At 39.2% G+C, this 21,725-nt stretch overlaps 1 protein-coding gene across 1 annotated transcript; it reads right to left on the minus strand.

The window, feature by feature from the left end:
• Nucleotides 1-336: 336 nt before the first annotated feature.
• Nucleotides 337-20,489, minus strand: LOC149283374 (endoplasmic reticulum membrane-associated RNA degradation protein-like). Its single transcript, XM_089497609.1, has 14 exons — nt 20,459-20,489; nt 19,384-19,505; nt 18,937-19,099; nt 18,329-18,468; nt 17,121-17,222; nt 14,788-14,877; nt 13,361-13,458; nt 10,400-10,536; nt 9,586-9,700; nt 8,354-8,456; nt 5,311-5,340; nt 3,174-3,242; nt 1,491-1,661; nt 337-375 (listed from the first exon to the last, which is right to left on the minus strand). Exons 1-14 carry the CDS (start codon nt 20,487-20,489, stop codon nt 337-339), a joined length of 1,410 nt encoding a protein of 469 aa, XP_089353735.1.
• Nucleotides 20,490-21,725: the final 1,236 nt, after the last annotated feature.

Below are 21,725 nucleotides of genomic sequence, written 5' to 3' on the forward strand. Positions count from 1 at the left end.
ATTTCTCCAGTCCTGTAGCCCTACGCATTTTACTGCATACAATCTAAGCATGCATTGTATTCTTATGTTAGTTAGAACATTAAGACTTCTGTCTCATTTGCCCACTCCACCTGTCTTGTGATAGCTATATCAAAAATGCCAGTGAATACAACTCACACACAAGCAGCATCACCAAATCTTTACTACAAGAATTTATTATTACATTTTAGTAATATTTCCAAATACCTGGTTTTGAAGAAGAGCTATTGGATGAAATCTAGACGTGTAGCACTCTGTAGCAGCGATGAGTGGTTGCAATGTGGAAGTATCCTGCTTTAAGGAACAAAAACTAAATTCTCAAGTTACTAAATGAGCATAACTGGGATCATGTTTACGCTAGGAGAAGTAAAATATGAAATAAGAAACAAAACTGATCAAGAACAATATAAGAAAATAATACTAAAATATACAGAATCACTACCATGCAATAAAAAATGCATAGGACAGAAAGCCTAAGAACCCCTAATAGTTTAGCTGGTGCCCTCAAGAAATGTACTGAATCTTCTTACAGGAAAGCTGTCCTCAAGGTCTCTTCCTCTGAACATGGAGCTGAAAGGATGGCGCTTAGCTGTGGGAGATGGTTCTAAACACGACAATGCACAACTCTTCATAATGCATAGTGTCAAGGTGTTGAAAAATGCAACTCCCGGCATAGTGAATATACCCTATCATACCCCCAAGTGTCCGTCTTGAGGAGGGGCAGTTCCTTTCTTGGCCCAAATCATTATGTACTTCTCCCTTGATGTATGAGTATGATAGCTATGAGTGTTTTACAGTTTCAAAAGACCTACACGTGACAGTGTTGTTTTAAAGCATCTGCAGTGTTGCCCACCCCGATAGCCTTGTGACTGCTCGGAAGAGCAACCACAAGTGCCATCATGTAAATGACGTTACCGCCATTCACAAGATGGCGTCAACAATAGAAAACTGAATGAGTTCAAAGAGGGTCTATCCACTCTCGAGCTCCTCCTGCAGTTTGAATGCAGGTATTATCCTTGGACCATTGTTTTTTTTTACTAGCTTTACTAGCTTCCTCTTACAGGGTAAGAGACTGCAGTTAGTGCTTATTTTTCTTGCATATAAACACATCCCTTAATAACCTTCAAATGAATGAATGCAATCATAAGTTAGCTTTATACAAACACAAATTTATGATCAAGGTCTATGATAGGAGCAATTAATGCCATCTTTACATTTTGGAACAAAACTATTCATAAACATAAATAAAATGTACCACCACAAGGCATGGCATACAGCACCCTATTTCCAATATAACTGGTCAGTCTGACATTATTAGCTTTTATTTATATAGCGGCAACAATTTACGCAGCGCTTCATACAATACATATGACAAGACTAGAATTGACAGACTAAGACAAACTGATACATTAGGTGGAGACAGCCCTGATGTATTTTAGGGAGCTTAGACTTCAAAAATGATTTGTTCTTACCTGGGTGAGGACATGTTCTGTTTCTAAGTGTTTTGATAAGAGTACAACTGTGAAACACAATAACTGATTGGCAACTTCTCTCGGAAATTTGTTCAGCTGTATTTCTCCATGGCTTAGATGATCTCTGACCCGAGGTCCTTCCTGATGATTCAAGAAGTCCCAAAGAAACTCCTGTTAACATAAACATAATTTAACTAAACAGTGATTATATATACTGATGAAAGTCAGTAATGACTGAAACGTCGACTTGACTTTGAATAAAATGAAATTGTCAATTTAAAGACCTGGAGTGCTGACCATCTTTTTGAAAGTGTTTTGTATGGAAACTGCTGGTTACTAGCACCGGGCTTGGAATATTTGGAATGGTGTGCAATGGACTCTGTGAGTAAATATATTATATATATATATATATATATATATATATATATATATTGTGCCTTTAATATCTTGTTTAGTAGGTGAAACCACCAGAATGTCAGTATGTTTGTTTTACTACAGAATATCTGGTGTTTTATGAAATCTCAATCTAATGGACTCTCTAAGGCCACCTTATAGGGAGAAGAGCCTATGATAATGGGCTGCCCTGGCAGTACTGTACATTGGAGGCATGTGGATGCCTCTTGGTGGCTGCATAGTTCATCTGTTAGCAAGTCTTGTAGGTGGTGCTCCATGGGTTTCTTTTTAGGGATTAGAGCCTCTCTTGAAGGTCATACTAATTCAATGCATTCCCATGGTTTCTCTTGGGAGTTCCTTCTAATCTGACATTTAACCCTTCTGTTCCTGCCAGTCTTGTTTGCAATACATGGCTGCTCACCCAACTTCTTGACCTGTACCCTGCTTTGCTTACTGTGAGCAGTGGTGATATAGTTGATATTATTTAATAGGTAGCACAAGATCATTGTTAATCTAAAAGGAGTCCCTAACACCCTTCACCTTGTAGAAGGGAGGTCACAATACAGGTTTTTAAAGTTCCTGCATCTCAAGCTATATTCCTATTATTTTATTATTGCTGTGATAAACTTATTAAAACATGGTGCTGTAATAACACCCTTATGAGTGTCCTCTCAACTACTTAAGGTGATGTGGGAGAAAGGCCCAACCAGTGGCCATGGTGTGCCATTTCTCCCATATCTCTCTTGATCTACCATTTTCAGGCTGACCATCACTTCTACATAGTAGCAACCTTAAATTCTTCTGTTGCACAAGCTCACTGGCCAGGGTGACCCTGACCAGGTCTGAATTTTTATTATAAAAGAGCTCAATTTGTCATCCTCCTCCCTTCTAACACATGTAAAACAAATGTCATGTGACCATGAGGCCACACTTGCACTTCCTTTTGCCCATAACCAAGTGTTCACCCAATGGTTGCTCCCAACCATTCACTGACATTGACATCTAACCCCAGTGATGTAGCTCCTAGAACAAACATTCACAGGCAGGTGCTGGTAGTTATTTTAAAATGGTACCTTCCCATTGTTATCTGGGTTCAGATCTGTTCTACCATAAAAACATTAGTTATTCACATTTTGCACTAATCATTTACACTGGCAAATTTTCTGAAAGATTCTGAACTGAAGCTGGCAGAATTCTTGGTTAAAATAGAATCTAGCCATTTACATGCACTGCCCCTAATACTTCACTCACTAGTTTTCTGCATCTACAATAGAAACAAAAACAAATCACCATTGTTGGTTCCCCTAGAATCTGTGGGACTTGATTGTCAAATTCATTCTCCACTTGTTTTGCCAAAATCTGGAAAGAGATTTGGAAATGGTATACAACATATTACAGATCGTATACACCTTATGTAAAGCAGTTATTATAAAGAAAAGAGAAACATTAATGTGGACATGTCAGCGCAAAATCTTTCATAATTAAAACACATATTACATTTCCCTTACACATTAACTTTACATTTTAAAGTAGGGGTGCCACATACAGGCGAGAAGAGAGAGAGAGGGGCGCCGAGTGGTTTTATCTTACCAAGTTGTCAGTACCCGCTCGACGCCCCTCTCTCTCTCTCCTCTGCGAGCACTCTAGCTCGGTCTCGTTGCCGGCTTCTAATGTTGAGCGCCGGAAGATGACGTCATTTCCGGCGCTTAGCATTACAAGCCGGCACCGAGACCGAGCAGGGAGACTCGCCGCAGGACTGCTGAAAGGTAAGTACAGAGGGAGAAGAAGGGTAGATAAGGGGGGGGCGGCATTTTAAACTTCGCCCCAGGCGGCATTTTGTCGTGGGCCGGCCCTGCATACAGGATCCAGAGAACTGCATCTCTTCCAACTGTTCCTAAAATCCGTCCCATTACACTGCTACTCCCAGATATTGGATACCCAGATATTGGATACCCATGGCTCAGAGTCCCCAGTTATAGAGTGGGCTCACTAACTCGTATCCCTAAATGTTTTATTTAATCCCATAACAGCCAACAATCCCGGCCCTCATTCTTATATAGACATCCTGCACCTTGACTGGTACTCATCATTTAAGACAGTATTACTATTTGTCACAGTAGCTCAGGCATATTCTATAAAGTTAACACTATGTGATCAAATATTTTCACCACAGACTTGGAGCAATAACTGATGCAGTAATGCCAATATCATATTGAACATCACAGCATTACCCCATGACTGGTAATTCCCCCTTAGACATGCCCTTATTTCCACCATGGCAAACTGCATCTTCACTCCCCATCTTCATACAGTAACCCATTCAGTTTCCTATCTCCACCACACCACATCATCCTGAGCAAAACAGTACACCCATATTGGACCTTCACTTTTAGCCCTGCCCCATATTTCTGACAATATATACAGTGCCCTCCACTAATATTGGCACCCTTGGCAAATATGAGCAAAGAATGCCGTGAAAAAAATTGTCTATTATATTTATCTTGTATTTATATAACACCAACAACTTACGCAGCGCTCCTTACAATACATATTAAATTATTTTATTTTTTATTTAAAAAATACTCTGCTCTTATGGATATTAAACAATTGCAAACACAACACAAGTTTATAAAAAATTTTAAATATTTGTGTGGGACAATTATTGGCACCCTTTTAGTCAACACTTTGTGCTAACTTCCTTTGCCAAGATAACAGCTCTCAGTCTTCTCCTATAATGTCTGATGATGTTGGAGAACACATGAGGTACTTTTCCATATGGCTACCTCTCTGTGTGCACCAAACCCACCTCTGGTGCTTACTGCAAAAAAGCCCCTTTGGTTTCATCTGAGCATAGAACCCGATCCCATTTGAAGTTCCTGTAGTGCCTGGCAAACTCAAGATGGTTTTGTTTGTTTTTGGATGAGAGTAGAGGCTTTTTTTCTTGAACCACTTTCAAACAACTTCCTGACCCAAAGAAGCAACTAACTTCTGCAATTCTGCAGCTGTGATCTTTGGAGCTTTTTGGCCTCTCAAGCCATCCTCTTCGGAGTGCGTTGAGACAATATAGACACACGTCTATATTGGCCTATATGTTACCTAGTATTTATATCCCTTTGAAACCCGGCGCCCAAGTCTATTTAATAGTAATGTAACACCATTGATTCCGCTCCATACCTAGCTATATAGCCATGTTAATATTAGATAGGACATTCAGAAATGCGAGAGTGAGACTGAATCCTCAGCATTTATAGGATTAGCACTGTGTATCTTCTGCGTGTGTGTTCATGCCTTATTTCATTGTGTATTGGTCATATCAGCTGCACCCCAAAAACTGTAGTTATATTCTTGTTAGGCGAACGCTTTAACTTTTGTATTTTTCAAGGCTATTATGGCAAATGCTTCCAAAATCAAATATGAGAATGCTTACCTCATCAAAAGTGGTGTACAAATGTGCAGACTATAGGGAAAGAAACAAAAATAAACATAAACATGACTTATTACTATAAAGAAATTTTATTTGATTCACTTTATAAAAAAAGATAGACAATAACCAATGATTTAAAGGTAAACTACAATTTTGTTTATTGCTAGTGTCAGATATATTTTCAAAAATATTGTGTTTTCTTATCTGGCCCTAACACCCTATCATACTGCCTGAGGTAAAGAATGGAAAGGCCCAGTCATTCAACCAGATGAACGTATATGGAGAAATTGACTTTATTATTACCGTATTTGCTCGATTATAAGACGAGATTTTTTTCAGAGCAAATGCTCTGAAAAATACCCCTTGTCTTATAATCAGGGTCTGACTATGAGACGACTAAGATCCAGATCCCCCGCAGCTGCAGGGGACCTGGATCCTCCTGTCTCCCCCCCCCCCCGCCCCACTTACCGGTACTTCTGAGTCCCCGGTGTGTAGCTGGGGCAGCGTGTAGATGTCTATGCGATTCGCGTAGACAACTTCCGCTGCAGCAGGAAGGAGGTGTGGCTAGCAGCGGGGGTTGTCTGCGGCCACCGGTGCGGGGAACTCTGATCTCTGACAGTCGGGGAAGGTCTGCGGGATGGAGGCAGACAACCCCCGCTGCTAGCCACGCCTCCTTCCGGCTGCAGCGTAAGTGCGTGGGATCTACACGCTGCCCCGGCTACATGACAGGGAAGTCAGAAGCACCGGTTAGTTGGGGGGGAGGCGGGGGAGTGTTAAATGGGGGGCATAAGGCATTTCTGGAGGCAGAGTGCTCTTTTAACCCCCTTAATGCCACTCTGCCTCCAGAAATGCCTTTTTAACCCTCTATACGCCACTCTGCCTCCTGAATGCCTTAAACATCCCTATATGCCACTCTTCCCCATAATATGCCTTTTAACCCTCTAAATGCCAGAGTGGCATATAGGGGTATAAGGCATTTCTGGAGGCAGAGTGGCACATAGGGGGTCAAAAGGCATATCATGGGGCACAGTGGCATTTAGAGGGTTAAAAGGCATATCATGGGGCACAGTGGCATATAGGGGGTATAAGGCATTTCTGGGGCAGATGTGCATAACTGGGGGGCAGGTTGGAAAATAGAAGGAAATAAAACCAAAATATTTTTCTCAATCATAGCTTTTATTAAAAAAAAAAATAGTTTAGATGAATTAACATTTACTGGTAAAACTTTTTTCCTATAGGGTCGTCTTATATTTAGGCTTTTTTTTTTTTTCCTAAATTAATATTCAGATTTGGGGGGTTGTCTTATATAATAATCGAGCAAATACGGTATTACCATAAAGAATAGGTTCAGTATGGTGTTTGAGCAGGGAAAGTCACCCTCTGTAGCCCTGCTGATCACACATGTGATCCTCAGTGATCAGTCACAGGGGTGTCAACAGGAATCCTATCAGAGCCTTTGAGGAGTGTCTGTTAAATGCTTTCTGCATTATCTGCTTTGACACCACAGGAAGGGAATCCTTTCAGCGTGACTATTAAATCGAACTGATGCTGGTTTTGCTGACAGGCCGTCATCAGACAGGCCTCTCCAAACTATTTGCACAGCAGCAATTGTAATCCAATGATATAACGGGAGCATCATTCTTCATCTAGTGATGTTTTTTTGGGGGACGTACCTGGTATGTTGTTCCTTAAAGGGTTAAAACACATGCCAAAAAGTTCATTCTGATCAATAACATGTTACATCTGTGGATATTAAATGGGTAATTACATAATATTGATGATGCAGCTGGAAAAGGGTCTGCAAGCAGAAGCCAGATGATAAAGATGTGGCCACTGTTAGGATATTATAATTACATGGAGGTTTTTTAGGACTATAGCTATAGTATCACAGGTTCTGCGACAGCAATCTATCCTGCAACAGGAAAAGTATTACCTGGTCCAGCAACATGAGCTGCACACCAAAAGAAAAGGCCCTGTATACTTGTCACGCATCGCGCGACTGACCCATCCGCACCGCCCGACCGCTGGTGGAGCTCTCACCCCCATGACATGTCCCGCCAGGAAGAGGGCCGCCCCCACACTCAGCGTCCCGTCTCCCTGGCAACCATAGACGCCAGGGAGACACACACAGCCGCTCTCAGTCTCCACAGGTGTTCATGGATACCAAATTTCTGCCTGGACATGTTGAGAACTGCAACTGGATTCCTACTTGAGATCGTGACAATACTAAAGGAAAAGGCCAAGAATATGCTGGACCAAAGTTATTTTGCTCCATAGCCTTTGGAAGTAACCCATTTTACAGTGCTACGGAAATTGATGGGGCTATACAAAACAATAAATAATAATACAGGAGGACGTTGACCTTTTAGTTTCCGCCATTGCAGGCCAGCAGAAATTATTATGCGCCTTTCTCCATCCTTGGGTTACTCACAGATATGGAAAATAAAAATGTAGTTATACCCACTTTCTGTAAAAAGTTTGTGTTTTCTTTGTTCTCTATAAACATTAAGCCTGAGTGAAACATGAGTGCTAGCAACATGTGTTTCTGATCATGTGACATCACTGTCAGTTTTTTTTCTGTAACGCAAGTATGCTAGTTGAATGATCCAATAAGATTAGGAACACATAGCCTACAGCACCCAAGCTTTCAGTTTGTTTATTTGTACTCATTTCTACTCAAGAGGTTGCCTTTGTAGGCGGCTATGTAACACTATGTTCACTACTCGTATTAAATTGAGCTGATAAATATGGCAAAGCTAATGATGTACTGCATCATTCTGGGTTATTTCATCATTTACCACAAGGCCATATGATAAGGATTCATTGTGTCTAGTAGAATGTGCTAATAGAAATATAACACATGAATATGTCAACAAACATAAGAATATGTCAACAAACATAAGAATATGTCAATATCATGCGAAAACTATAAAATTAACAATATATGAAAGCTGTTTTTAAGTGAAAGTAGCAAAAAACTATAGTGTGAGTTCCCATTTATTGAAGATGTTTGATAAATTAAGTGAGATTTGTAATATTCACTTACCTCAGCAGTGAGCATTCTGTATGGGCACTTATTAGCTATGGTAAAGATCAGACGCAGGCCAGTTTCAAGTTGAGGAAGTAATAATATAGTACAATCAGCATACCTAAAAAAAATTAAACTGCTATAGCTCTACTACTATGTAACATCAACAATTACCTTACATGAAATCAAACCAATATCAGAAAAATACATTAAATAAAACAGCAAAGCCAGAGTTGACTCCACAAAACACACAAAAGCTGGGAAACACACTTTGAGCTACACACTCAAATTTGCTGTGTTGATGACATCAGACATGACATCACGAATGGCATTATCAATGACAATCACAGTAGAAAAAGACAAAAGGAAATAAGTAAAAAAAAAACCCAATAGCTAGTATTTAAATGTACTATTATAAATATAATTTTCAACATTAGTCATAGTAAATACAATTAATTGCGACAAGTTTTCTTTTACGTTGTTCACTATTATATTTCCTAATTAAGTGCGAGAAATAGGACAAGAAGTGGTAACACTATTAGTCTTTCTCCTGCAAACTGTCCCAACTACTCATCTTTTTTTAATCTTGCAAGTTCATCTTGGATAGCAGCACCTTGCTGGTGTGTTGTTGCACAACATATAGTTTTAAAGTCTAGTTGCTAACATTGAATTTTATCAAATACTTTGCATGCATTTTAGTAGCTGACGGTCACACACTTAGCATTAGACTGGCCACGTGAGCTGTGATGAAGATGTATCAAAATGTTATCAGGCACTCCATTTTCTTAGTCATATTTAAAGCAATATAAAGGCATTTTACAAACTATATTGATTTTAGTGTATACATCACAAGATACAATCTTGTAGCATATTCCCAGATCATCTCAACTAAGTGTTCATGAAAATATGAACATGTTAGACGTGACATATGGTTGTTTGGCGTTATATATATATATATATATATATATATATATATATATATAATGTATCCTGTAAGCTTATTCATATAGTATTTGAAGTAGATAACATATAATACAGGTGGTTGAGTGAAGGAATATCACTTTAGACATCATCTGGGTAATTAGGTAATTAATACATTACTCAAGATTGAAAGCCTTTGCTTGTCATGAGAATACAAAATAGCTTTAAGGTCACAGAAATTTGGGTTTTTTTAAATTTTCATTTGTCTACACTGAGTTTCTTTTCTTCAGCTATCGGTGTGTAATTCATCTCACCATATTGCAGCTTACCTTCTCTGTCTGAAAGCTGAAATAGCTTCTATCCAGAAAGGTTTCATGTGTTGCAGTACAAATTTTGATTTTTCAATCAATTTTTCAGCCACAGAAAGCTCTTCATCATAAAGATCTGTAAACAAACAAGACAACATAGTGATGTGTCAGCCTAATTGTATGGGCAAGGGTGGCTAGATGTCAAGATGACTTGATTTATACTTCTACAAGTTCTACTTACATTTGTCAGACAGGTCTTCAGGGCATCTACACGTGTGCCTTCATGTGCTGCCAACCCGGCAGCCTTCGGGGCCGCCCTAGGGCTATGCCCCCAGCCGCTGCCGCCACCTCCTCCTTCGTGGTTGGCATACAGGTACAATAATGGAGCTGTGTGTAAATGAGGCCTATGGAGGCTGTGCTGAGCCGACACAGCCTTTATCAAGTAAAAAGGCCAGTAGGGGAGATCAAAGATACCTGGACCTGCGGCCCTAGCATACGTAACTGAACCCATTGAACCCATGGACATTTAAATAGTAGATAAAAGAACAGGCTTCCAGTATAAGTGTTATAGGTTAGCACACTGTAGGAACTAAAACCTGCAGGGGATAGACGTAATGCTATGCCGAACATAAGACAAGACCAAATAAGGTCTTATATTGCCCCTAAATAAGGTCCCTGCCCCTAAAAAATAACAAAGGACAGATAATTATTCCTCCTCTTTCAGCCCCTGCGCTGATTGACCAACAGTTTGCACGGTGCTATATATACACACAATTTTGCCCATATCATTATTTTCAACATAACATGACTATGGAAAGCTACTGTAGACATTTACCTGGGAATATGCACATTTCCTCTAGATTGTGGAACACAAAGTATGGTCGATGTTCTAGTGACAACTTATTTTCATGGAAGTATGTTTCAATTATCTGTCCAAGTCCAACTGTTAGCAATAAAAGTATGGAACAATATCTGAGAAAACAAAACAAAACAAAAAAAAACTATATTGCTACGGGGAATGGAAGGAAAATGGGAACTAAATAATTATTTAACTGTGACATTGTTCTTAACAATGTTCTTAACTCTTTGCAACAGGGGTCTTTTCACTAAAGAGGGAGTTGAGAGGAGAGTTGTGTTTCAGCTCCTTGATTTCACTATTAGGTGCACTATGATTTCACTATTAAGGTGCATTAAGTTTCTGCCACAAGAGACGCTTTGCTGGCCCTGTATATGCATTGTTAAATTAATGAGATTTGTTCACCCTTTCCAACTTTTGCCAACTTTCCTGACAACTCTCCCTTTAGTGAATGAACCCCATGCAGAAGCTTAGAAAACAAGGTCGGCATGTTGGCAATTCACCAATTGGCAGCGCATACCACAGAACAGCAGTCATTCTCCAATTTGGAATTTTTACAAGTTCATCTACAATAGCTACATTTTCAAATGACGAAGCAGGGACAGAACCCAATGTACAAACCCCAATGTCAGACGAACAAGAGAACACAACAGGGAGGCTTGTCTGATCTGAGAAGAAGAAACAGGGACGTCTCCTAAAGGGCCTAACTGTTCCCGGTAGGGATGAAATCACGCAACACTCTAATCATGTCACTTATACTAGTGTGGTGGTAAATGGTGGCACTTTAAAATATATTGAGGACAATGGGGTACTTGTTAGGAATTTTCAAGATAATTGTAATATAACAACTTCTGAAACATTAGATATGGAATGCAATAGATCCTGTGAATTACTCGCTTCTAGGTATATTTAAAAAATAAATCTAATTTTTACCCAATTCAATCCAGAAAAGAGAGTGTTAACTTATTTCAAAACATTGTAGAACATAAACTTTTGCTCTTGGAGGAGAAGAGTAAAATACAAATAATAGGAACTACAATAACATTAACTTAACCTTAAAAAACCTTCAAGACAATCAAAATATTGTAATACGTAATGCAGATAAGGTAGGATGTGTTGTAGTTTTTGATGGAGAATACTATTATACGGAAGCATTACGTCAGCTTAATATTACTGATACATATACTAGATTGAACAATTCAGTCATTTTCTTAAAGTTTTTTTGAATTGTGCCCTCTCTAAAGGCATTCTAATAGAGAAGGAGATAGAACATATTTTTGTGCAACATCCTATTGTTCCTGTTTTTCATAATCTCCTCAAGATCCATAAAAACCTTACGCAACCTCTAGGCCGCCCAATTAGGGCAGGCATGGGCTCTCTTGGTGAACTTACATGCAAAAATATAATTGCTTTCTACTCCATTACAAAGAAGTTCATGTAAATGTTGCCTTAACTAACGATGTGCCAGTTAAAAAATGGACAAAGGCTGGCGTTAGAATTAGAGCTTGGAAGGAGTTAAAGTTCCACCATCTGAAATACTCTCAGGTGTTGTTTGGCAGTGACACATACCAGAAGCTGTACATTCATACTTGATTTACAATTTTTGTGAAAAATTGGATAGTGTTAAAAAAGGACATAGGGGCAGAGGGACTAGATGTTAAAAAACTTAATTATGTATGTCCCAAATGTGGCCTTTTACCCCCAAATAACCTGACAATAGGTGGTTCATTGTACTCAGGAGATGTTACTGAACACATATTGGGGTGTTGATATATACCAGGAGCTGTAAATTTATACCTTAATTTTGTGGGGGGTTTTGCACAAAATTATATTCAAAAATATATGATTTGATGGGGGTAAATTGAAATGGCAGATGCACATTTTTTTTCTTTTCATTTTGCCATCTGGTCCGTCTGCACCAATGTCCTATTTGAGAGATCTTTGAATCCGGCCAATTCAATTTACCCAATCAAACCATGGATATTTCAAATGCTAGGATTTAAACTCATTCCAAAGTGGATGGTTCCCCTGGTGACATCACTGCATAATGATTTTCACATGTTAACACAGTTGTATTTATTTTTTTAACCTTGTTTATTGTAGACAAGGGTGGATACACTATTGTAGTAAGTAGAACAGTGTGGATCAACAGCAATTGAAAAGTCCTTGGTTGTGACAGATTCATGTAACCAGATACTTAGGGTGTTATCTTCTTATGTGTATGGAAGGGCGAGTAGTGATTCATCCTGTGTCGAGTGGTATTGGGTATTATATACCCTGGATAGGATCTTGTTGCTGGATTAGTCATAAAATGTTCAAGGCTTTTTTTTAAAATGTTGATTTGACCGCTATCCATGTCTGTGGTGGAAAGGAATTAATGTATCTGTCTCTTTTGTTTTTTTGTGTTGTCAGCCAAAGCATTCTAAATAAGTAATATAGTTTGGCATGAAAGAGGGGCAATGGTGATGGTGTGGGTTTGATCCAACAGTGAAGGGTTGTTTTCAAAGTAACCGCCCCTAGAATGCGTTGCAGCTGTGCCCGTCTAGTGTTCTGAATAGGGCATATTCAAAGTTTAGATTCAGTGTAATCCTAAGGGTGGATATTGCATTTTTTTTTACATACACACTATAAATGAGTAGCCCCCCGCACACAAACCCTTCCCGATCGCACACAGTATGGAGTAGTAGCTTCATGCCCCTAAATAGCCCCCTCACATACTATGAATATGCAGTAGGCAGAAGAAAGAGAGGGTACAGAGAAGAAATGGGGAGAAAAGAAAGATGAGGGACAAAGAGAGAAAAAAAATTGCACATCATTTTTACGACAGGCATATACGCTAGTGAAAAGGAGAGGAGCATTCTAAATATAATAGACAATAAGGTAAATTGTTACTAGGGTTCTTGCTTTATTAGCTACAGTTGCTTTTTTAATGAGACTTACTTGTGTGGAATCTCATGTGGAGATGCAAATCCATGCCACAGGATGTTACGAAGATTGAGACTTTCTGGGGAGCCAAGAAATATTCTGAGAATATTCATCTGTTTTGGAAAAAAAACATCAGAAATTATGAAATGCGTTTAAAATAATCAGAAAGAAAAAAGTCTTTACTAAATGACAAACTAATCATTACTGTTAAAATACACCAAGATGTTTTCAATCGGTTACAATAATTTATTTGTTTTTTTACAGTTATTAATATTTATTTTAATACATACATGTATTGATATCACAAATGTAAAAATGTATTTTATCTAAAATGTATACATATTATACACTAAATGGACAAAAGTATTGGGGCACCTGACAATTACAGCAACAGGGAGTAAATACATAGGCATTCATATGTAGTTGGTCCCCTTTACAGCTATAACAGCTTCCACTCTTCTGGGAAGGATTTCCACAAGATTTTGGAGTGTTTCTGTGGGAATTTTCACCCATTCATCCAGCAAAGCATTAGGCACTGATGTTGGAAGAGAAGGCCTGGCTCGCAAGCTTCGTGCCAGTTCAAAGGTGTCCAATGTTGTGGAGGACAGGGCTCTGTGCGGGCCAGTAAAGTTCTTCCACATAAAATCCATCCACCCATGTCTTTATGGACCTTGCTTTGGGAACAGTCATTCTGCAATAGAAAAGGGCCTTTCCCAAACTGGTCTCACAGTTGTAACCATTGCATTGTCCAAAATGTCTTGGTATGCTGAAGTATTAAGATTTTCCTTCACTGGAAGTAAGAGGCCTAATCCAACCCCATATCATTATACCTCCTCCACCAAACTTTACAGTTGGCACAATGCTATCAGACAAGTAAGGTTCTCCTGGCATCCGCCAAACCCACTGCGTACGTTTCCTCTACACAATCTATCTATTTGACTGGCTATTATATTATGTTTCTTATTGATTTTATGGGACTATGGACCTGAATAAAAACGAAGATTTTCACTTGACCATTGTTTCAGTCTTGTACTCTCGGGGTGCAGGTGTCCTCTAGGTTTTGCAACACGTTTCCACAGCTCCAGAGTCCAATGGCTGCATGCTTTACATCATTCATTCTGATGCTTGTCATTGTACTTATTGAAGCTTGCATGCAGCTACTCAGCCATGGAAATTAATTCTCAGTGGAAGGTATGAGCTATTTAGCTATGGAATCAGCAGAGCGTTGTTTTTTTTGTTCCATGTGTTTGTTCCTCTGACTACCATGTCCACACTTCACTCAAATGCTTATCTTATGACCCTGTATTTAGGAATCCACTATGAAGGAATCTGGGACTATGTGAATTATGAATACACAAACTGCAAATGGATTGATATGTAAAGATATTCTTCCATAGAACTTTCACGTTTTCGTCAAAAACAAAATTAATCACTTAACTCACCACAGGTTCACTGAAGACTTTGACTAACTCTGATGATGCAAGTAGGTCCCTCAGCAAGAATGGACAGTTTTTCCCAACTGTTAAATACACCTACAATGATATAATATAGCAGATGAAAGGTATGTTATTTTCAGACAAAAACATGCACATATATCTATATACATACGCACAAAAAATGTAAAATTATTTCCCGTCTTGTAGCTGTTCTGAAACATCCCAAGCCCTCTGCAGACCACCATCTGAAACAAAGCACTAACACACACACACCTCTCATTTTATTTACACATCCTCTTTTGCATCCACTTAGCCCTAAATTACTCTTCTACTAGATGTCAAGGAATAATAATAAGTATATTTATACCATAATACAATACTTTATACAAATACCACTACATACATTCAGAGTCTCTCTTATCAGAGAAAGATATATTGCAATTGTGTATGTTGTGATACACGCAATGCTCCATTCATAATGGAAGTGCTGCTTGATGGTGGAATCGAGCAAGAGTTCTGCCACTAGGTTGGTCAACGGTAGTTCACACCACTACTTTGTTCATGACATTTCTTGCTGGATTAACAGGTTAAAGAATTCTAAAATATTGTGCATGCATTAGATAAAATGCACACACACATATATAAATGGAATGTTTACATAATTGTATGGGATGTGGCACTCTGAAAAAAAATATAAATATACTGTAAATATAAAAATATAAATGTACTGTATATGCTTTATTTGATTGGACTTTTCTTCTACCAAACCGCTTTGCTGGGGATGTCTTTTATGGAACACCGTTGTTGATGGAATACGAAAGCATTTGACTGGATGTCAAACGAAAATCTTGCGAAACATCATAATCATACGATAATGTGACGGAAGCGGAAGAATAACGGGAAAACAACGCGCGCATTTAAAAGATGAAGACTGCAGACCCACATCACGCCTGGTCGAAGCCTTGAACGGGTGAAATGCGTCGCGTAGATTTTTAATTTGGTTCGTTAACATTGTTTTATTGGATATCTTTCATGTCTGATGCTGATGGGGATTTATAGAAGACTACACTAATGGATATGTAAGATATTATTTTCTTCAATAAAATTTTGGATGCTGATTTTTCTGCTAGTTGGTGCCTCTCCTCTTTCTTCTACTGAGTTGAGTGGCTATTATATACAACCTGAGCAATGTATTCAAAATTGGAGCAAGCATTGCTTTTCCTTTGTGGTGTGCAACCACAATTGCAGGTGGGTTCATTGTGTTTAGTTGTACCGCACTATTATTTTTGTATTTGTTTTTATTTTCTTAAGAGATTTCTTTTTTAAGAATGGGAAAACATTGAGTATACCATTATATCAGGTTCTGTTTGCTGTTATATTCATTAGATTGCACTTGAAAGCACGTTATCACCATTTTGAGTATATTGTATGTTTTTTTTAACCTAAACTGTTCGTGTGCCTACCTTGCCCTATTCGTTGTGTTGTTGTGCAGTGAAATGAGTGTGTCATGTAGTGTGAGCTGCAGATTACAAAGAATATGCAAAAACCTATACATGTCGGGTATTTCTGTAATCGGGAGATGCAGATGAATACATTCTGGTGGGTTTCTCTGTAGTTGCACGTAATATATGCAAACAGTCCTAAGAAACATGGAAATGTTGGTGAAAAATCATCAATATTAAAGTTACGGCCAGAGATTGATGACCAAATGGTTGCAAGATAAGTGCCCAAATGATCCTAGTGAAATACCCTGACTTGTCTTCTATCCAAAAATATATACTTTTGAGATGGTGGGCCGCTAAGCAGTCCCAAATCAGGCCTAACGTAATACAATTTTAAAATTTCAATTTTGGCATCTGGACACCAGTGGAACCCATCCAACTTGAAGGAGCTGGAGCATTTGTGCCTTGAAGAATGGGCAAAAAGTCCAGTGGCTATATGTGCCAAGCTGATAGAGACATACCCCAAGAGACTTGCAGCTCTACACAATAAAAAATATTTTGCATCTAGAAAGTGGTAGGCATGTTGTGTAAATCAAGCCCCTAACAAATCCATTTTAATTCCAGGTTGTATTACAATAAAATAGGAAAAATGCCAAGGGGGTGAATACTTTTGCAAGGCACTGTATCCTCAGAATCCTGAAAGCTTTCATTAAATACTATTCTCTGCTAGCGACTAAGAGCATTGCTTTTACTCAACTTTTTGTGATATCTTTATTATTTCAATACACTGATGATCTAACGCCACAGTGGTTTATGTGTATTAATAGCTGTAATATATAGCTTTATAAGAAAACTAAAGCAAATAGGGTAAATGAGAATACATGATTTCTTACTCACATCTCCTAACGACCTCTCCAAACACGATGACATTTTCATTATACTCGTGGAAATCTTTGCATCATTCAAGCTCTTTATGGTGTCCAAAACACTGAGAAATAACTGAGAAACACATACTTGAGACACATAGGTAATAAAAAAAATTTACAAAAATTTCAAAAAAGGTTGGAAAGTTAAAGGATTATTTTGCATTTACAAAAAAAAACATGAGTTGTGTAACTTCACTTAGCATTTCTGTTTTTTGAAACATAAAATTATATATTATGAAGATCTGTAAGTCAACATTAAGATAACTGCTGTTTCACACATTGCATTCATTCTATTTCTGTTCCTAAATTAACCATATTGTGCCACATTTGTACACATTGCTTTATCCTCCCCTGTAGCCACCGAGAATAATTGCTGCTCTCGCCCACCATGTTGCCATGTATGTGAAAGACTGAGAGACAGAGATGGAAACTTGTATGCACATTAGCACCCTCTGTTTGAACACACACTTGGTTATTAATAAAGCCTGAATCTAGTACAACCTCAAATGTTGGGTTATTAGCCATGACACCTAAGGGTCTAGGGAAATAAAACAAGAAATTATTTAGACACTCTAATATCCACAGAAAAAATGCTATTGTTGGAGGCTGGGCAACATACCCTACTCCATAAGTATAAGACATAGTTAAGAAATAATCAGTTTTGGTCTTTGTAGGATGAATGCTGGTATATGCTCTGTTAGAACAGGTCTCTGTGTAGGAGCATATGGATGAATGTATCAAAGTAGAGGAGAGATGTTTATTTTGAAGGTGGAGGTACAATATTAGATCAAGAGGTCATAATCTAAAAATAGGGAGACACAGTAAATAGAGTGAGAACTTTAAACATGCATGGTGCAGGCGTAAAGCTAGCCTGAATCTAACAGAAGACCAATGGAAATGCTTTCTGAGAATGCGTGATGGGGATCTCATTAGAACCAGCATTGGAGGTTGCTGGCAGTGGGTATAGCTCACATGAGCTTTGGCAAGCACACGTGAGATTGGCTGAACCCCTACATGCTTAGGAGCTGGGGGGGTTGTACAATCCTTCCATGCATTTGCTAGGGGACACTCAGCTATCTTGTGCATTCAAGTGTACATGATGGCAGGAGTGTACCTTTAATCATTTATCTGTTATATTGCAACCATTTTTGAAAAGCACTAATCTCTTAGGACTCTTACCGTGGCATTGTTAGTCCACTGGAAGTACATTCCAAAAGCGTCCTCAAATTCAGCATCCGAGAGGCAGGTGATATGTTTGTGTACTGCTTCACAAACTGGTCCAAGCTGTCTCACACTTTGTGCATAATCTAAATCCTGACCTGTAAAAAAATAAACTGATTATTCTCATTGAGCATGACTATATTTACGTTTGTCTTATGAACATTATACACGTTCTTTCTTGGTGAAAATATTTGGTATACTAGTACTCTGCGGGATGTAAATCACATTACAGGTCTGTGTTTAATCTTCGCCGGCGGCGAAAGCAAAACAGGTTTATGACAAAACATCTGTACTGACAAAATAATGTATTCTTGTGAAAAATATGACACTAGCAAAAACTATTTAGTTCCCCTTGAAAACGAAAAGCAGACAAACTTCAGTCATAGACCCTCATTACTACAACTATTCTAAAAAAACCCCATCTTTTCTATTGACTATGGCAGATCAATTTGAATGTACTGTGTGTAGTTCTTCTAGATTTTTGAAATTTAGAGATTAACATGAGAAAGATTGCATGTATCAAAGGCATAAGAGTAACAATTTGGATTTGGAGATTTAAAACTAACCTGAAAAAACAATGTTTTCACATAAGTTGCTCCAACATACTTTATTATCCATGTTTAAGATTTTTCTAATATCAAAATGGTCTTGTATTTCAAATCCAAGCGTACAAACCATATTTTGTACAGTAGAAGAAAGGCATGTGGTTAAGAGAAAAGGTTCCAGCATCTGGAAAAAAATATTAATTAAATACATAAGAAACATGACAACATAAATATGTTTTTATTTTTTTTATGATATCGTCTGGTATAGTATTGTTGACAAAATTTCCAAATTGATGTATAATATTTTTCATTTTTTAAGGAATATCTGCCATTAAAAAAAAAGAATAGGACATGCTTAACAAAAACACACAGCTAGTTCATATCCCCATCTACATATCAATCTGATCCTACCCAAAAGGGCAGTCCAGAACCAAAATGAGATTTCCTTTGCACAAACCTCAGACGTACGTTTCGGCCTTCATTAGCCTTATCGGTGGGGTACAGTGGGTATCCCCCTGTAGGCACAAGAGAGGAAGAAGGTCTACGTCTGGAATCCTTTTTACACTTGAGGTGAACCCCAAGAGATCCCACTAAGGGGGATATGCCATACAAAATGAATATGAGATGCTCACCAAAAACAGAGAGCTGCTTGATAGCCTGCCCTACGGTGCATCTCAGTTTGGGAGCATCTCAAATTTTTAACTCCCTTGTGCCATTACAGAGAAAAAATCTTCATCTACATATCAGTCTGATCCCACAAAAACAACTGTACACTTAAAAAGAGCAAAACAACAAAAGATACTGAAATGTTTATCCATGCTGTTCAGTTCTCTGGCACCATGGTTAACAATAATAACGACCTCCAGACTCCAAAAAATCCAAATCTGAATGTAATCAGTCTTTCCGCCCCCCCCCAATAGGCCATAGGCATTGATTTCTCACATATTCACAGCTCAGTTAAGGCTGTATTGGGCTACCTATGCCCTAAATGAAGCCACTCGCCCAAAAGAGGGAGAGCTACAGTTAGCCTGACCTGAGTTATATATATGGCGTACTTAGGTGGGATGGGGAGCCGTTTCCCCTATCAAGGGGACACAAATGCCCCTGGGACGGTCCAAAATTGTTTGCAAAGGGCCAGTCCAACTCGGCCTTTGTAACAATCTGGGACCAGCCCAGGGAGGCAGGAATGCAGCAGGGTCACGTAAAGCAAGATGTGCGAGCTCCAGGAAGGTACGGGATAAGGGAGTAGCGAGAGTGTACAAGTATTTGTGTGTGAGCATGTATGTATGTATGTATGGGTGTCAGCATGAATGTGTATGTGTGTGTGTGAAGAGCCCTGCCGCCTAAATAGCGCTGGGCGACATGTAGTTGTGGGGATAGGTTTTGGGTTCACACAGAGGTCAGCTATTAAGTGCAGAGGTTAGCTATCAGGTATAGGGTGGGGTCAAAAGTTCAGTCAGCTGCTTTTAAAAAAAATAAAAATAAATAGATGAGTTATATAACCTAGAAGCTTTGGAGTTGCGCGCGCCGCTTAGTGGTTTACCGCCTTTGCCTCGAGGACGCTCTAGAAGCATCTTGAGGTGGCTCGCGCCGCGCAAAAGGCGCGAATTGGCACTATAAATAGAGGTGTCTGTAGTGCTAGCGTTCATGCCACAAGGCGAACTGCTAAGCTGTTGTTACTTACCTGTCAAGGCTAGTATACTCGGCTGTGCAGGAGAGCCGCGGGCGAAGAAGATGGAACTGCTTCTTGAGAAAATCCGGGAGAAAGCACTGTCTGAAGGAGGAGAAGCCTGGCTGAAGAGCTGCCTTGGAGTCCATGCTGAAGACGACTTGAATCATGGCTGGTTGGGAAGCGAACAAGAAGTCGTCACGGAGGCGGAGTTTGAAGAAGTAGCAATTTCTCGGGTGGTGCCGGCTTCACGGGATGAGTCATCGCGGGAGCTGCATTCGTTATCGCGGGAGTTTGCCGGAACATCGCGAGATTTGGAGGGGTCTTCAAGTGAGCTGTCTGAGTCTGCCAGGAGATCCAGCAGACGAAGAAATGCTAAATCCCCGGTTTGTGAGGAGCGGGGGAACCAGGGTAAAAGACCGGTTTCCAGCAAGAAAAGGCCCCTACCTCGTTCGCCGGCCATTAGAGGGGTAGGGGTGAAGAAGCGTTTGCTGCTACAGAGCAACGAAGAAGAACAGGAAAAGCTTCAGGACCGGTATGGGCATCAGGTGTTGGCAGCTACCGGTTCTGGACAGCAGCAGGAGGATTTGGCAGAGATTGAGCAGGACAGAGGCAGAGCTGGGTCTAGCAGGGGTGAGTATGCAAATGAAAATTTGAGTAAATTGAATGATTTAGTGGGTTCTTTAGTGGGATGCTTAAAGGATTTGCAAGGTGCCAGCCCAGCTCAGGCTTGGGAGAAGTCTGCTAATGTACAAAGAAGGAATGTGATTAATGAAGCCTGCATGAAAGAGTCTTTACCATGTGAATCTTCAGCTTTAGGTTTTCATTTGAGTAATGTTTTGAAGGAAAAAATATGGAGTAATGATTATGTGGATATTTTGTCTTTACTGCCTGCCTCTAAGGATTTTCTCACGAAACATGATAAAGAAGAGGATAGACGTAGACCGGTAGCTAGGTCTTTTAATAATTGGTTGCAGGCTTTCTGTATTTATGCAAGTGTGTATTGTGAAAAACATAGTTCAAAGAGTTCTGGTTTATTTCAACATTTAGAGTCGGTCCTGGAGGCTTATAAGAATTTTGGTGGGTTAGCGTGGTTTAATTATGATGAGGTATTTCGTCAGAAATTATCTGTTCATAAAAA

Source organism: Sceloporus occidentalis, unplaced genomic scaffold (genome assembly GCF_023333645.1).
Source record: "Sceloporus occidentalis isolate IW3139 unplaced genomic scaffold, rSceOcc1.0.p SCAF_105, whole genome shotgun sequence".
Classification (NCBI taxonomy): Eukaryota; Metazoa; Chordata; class Lepidosauria; order Squamata; family Phrynosomatidae; genus Sceloporus; species Sceloporus occidentalis.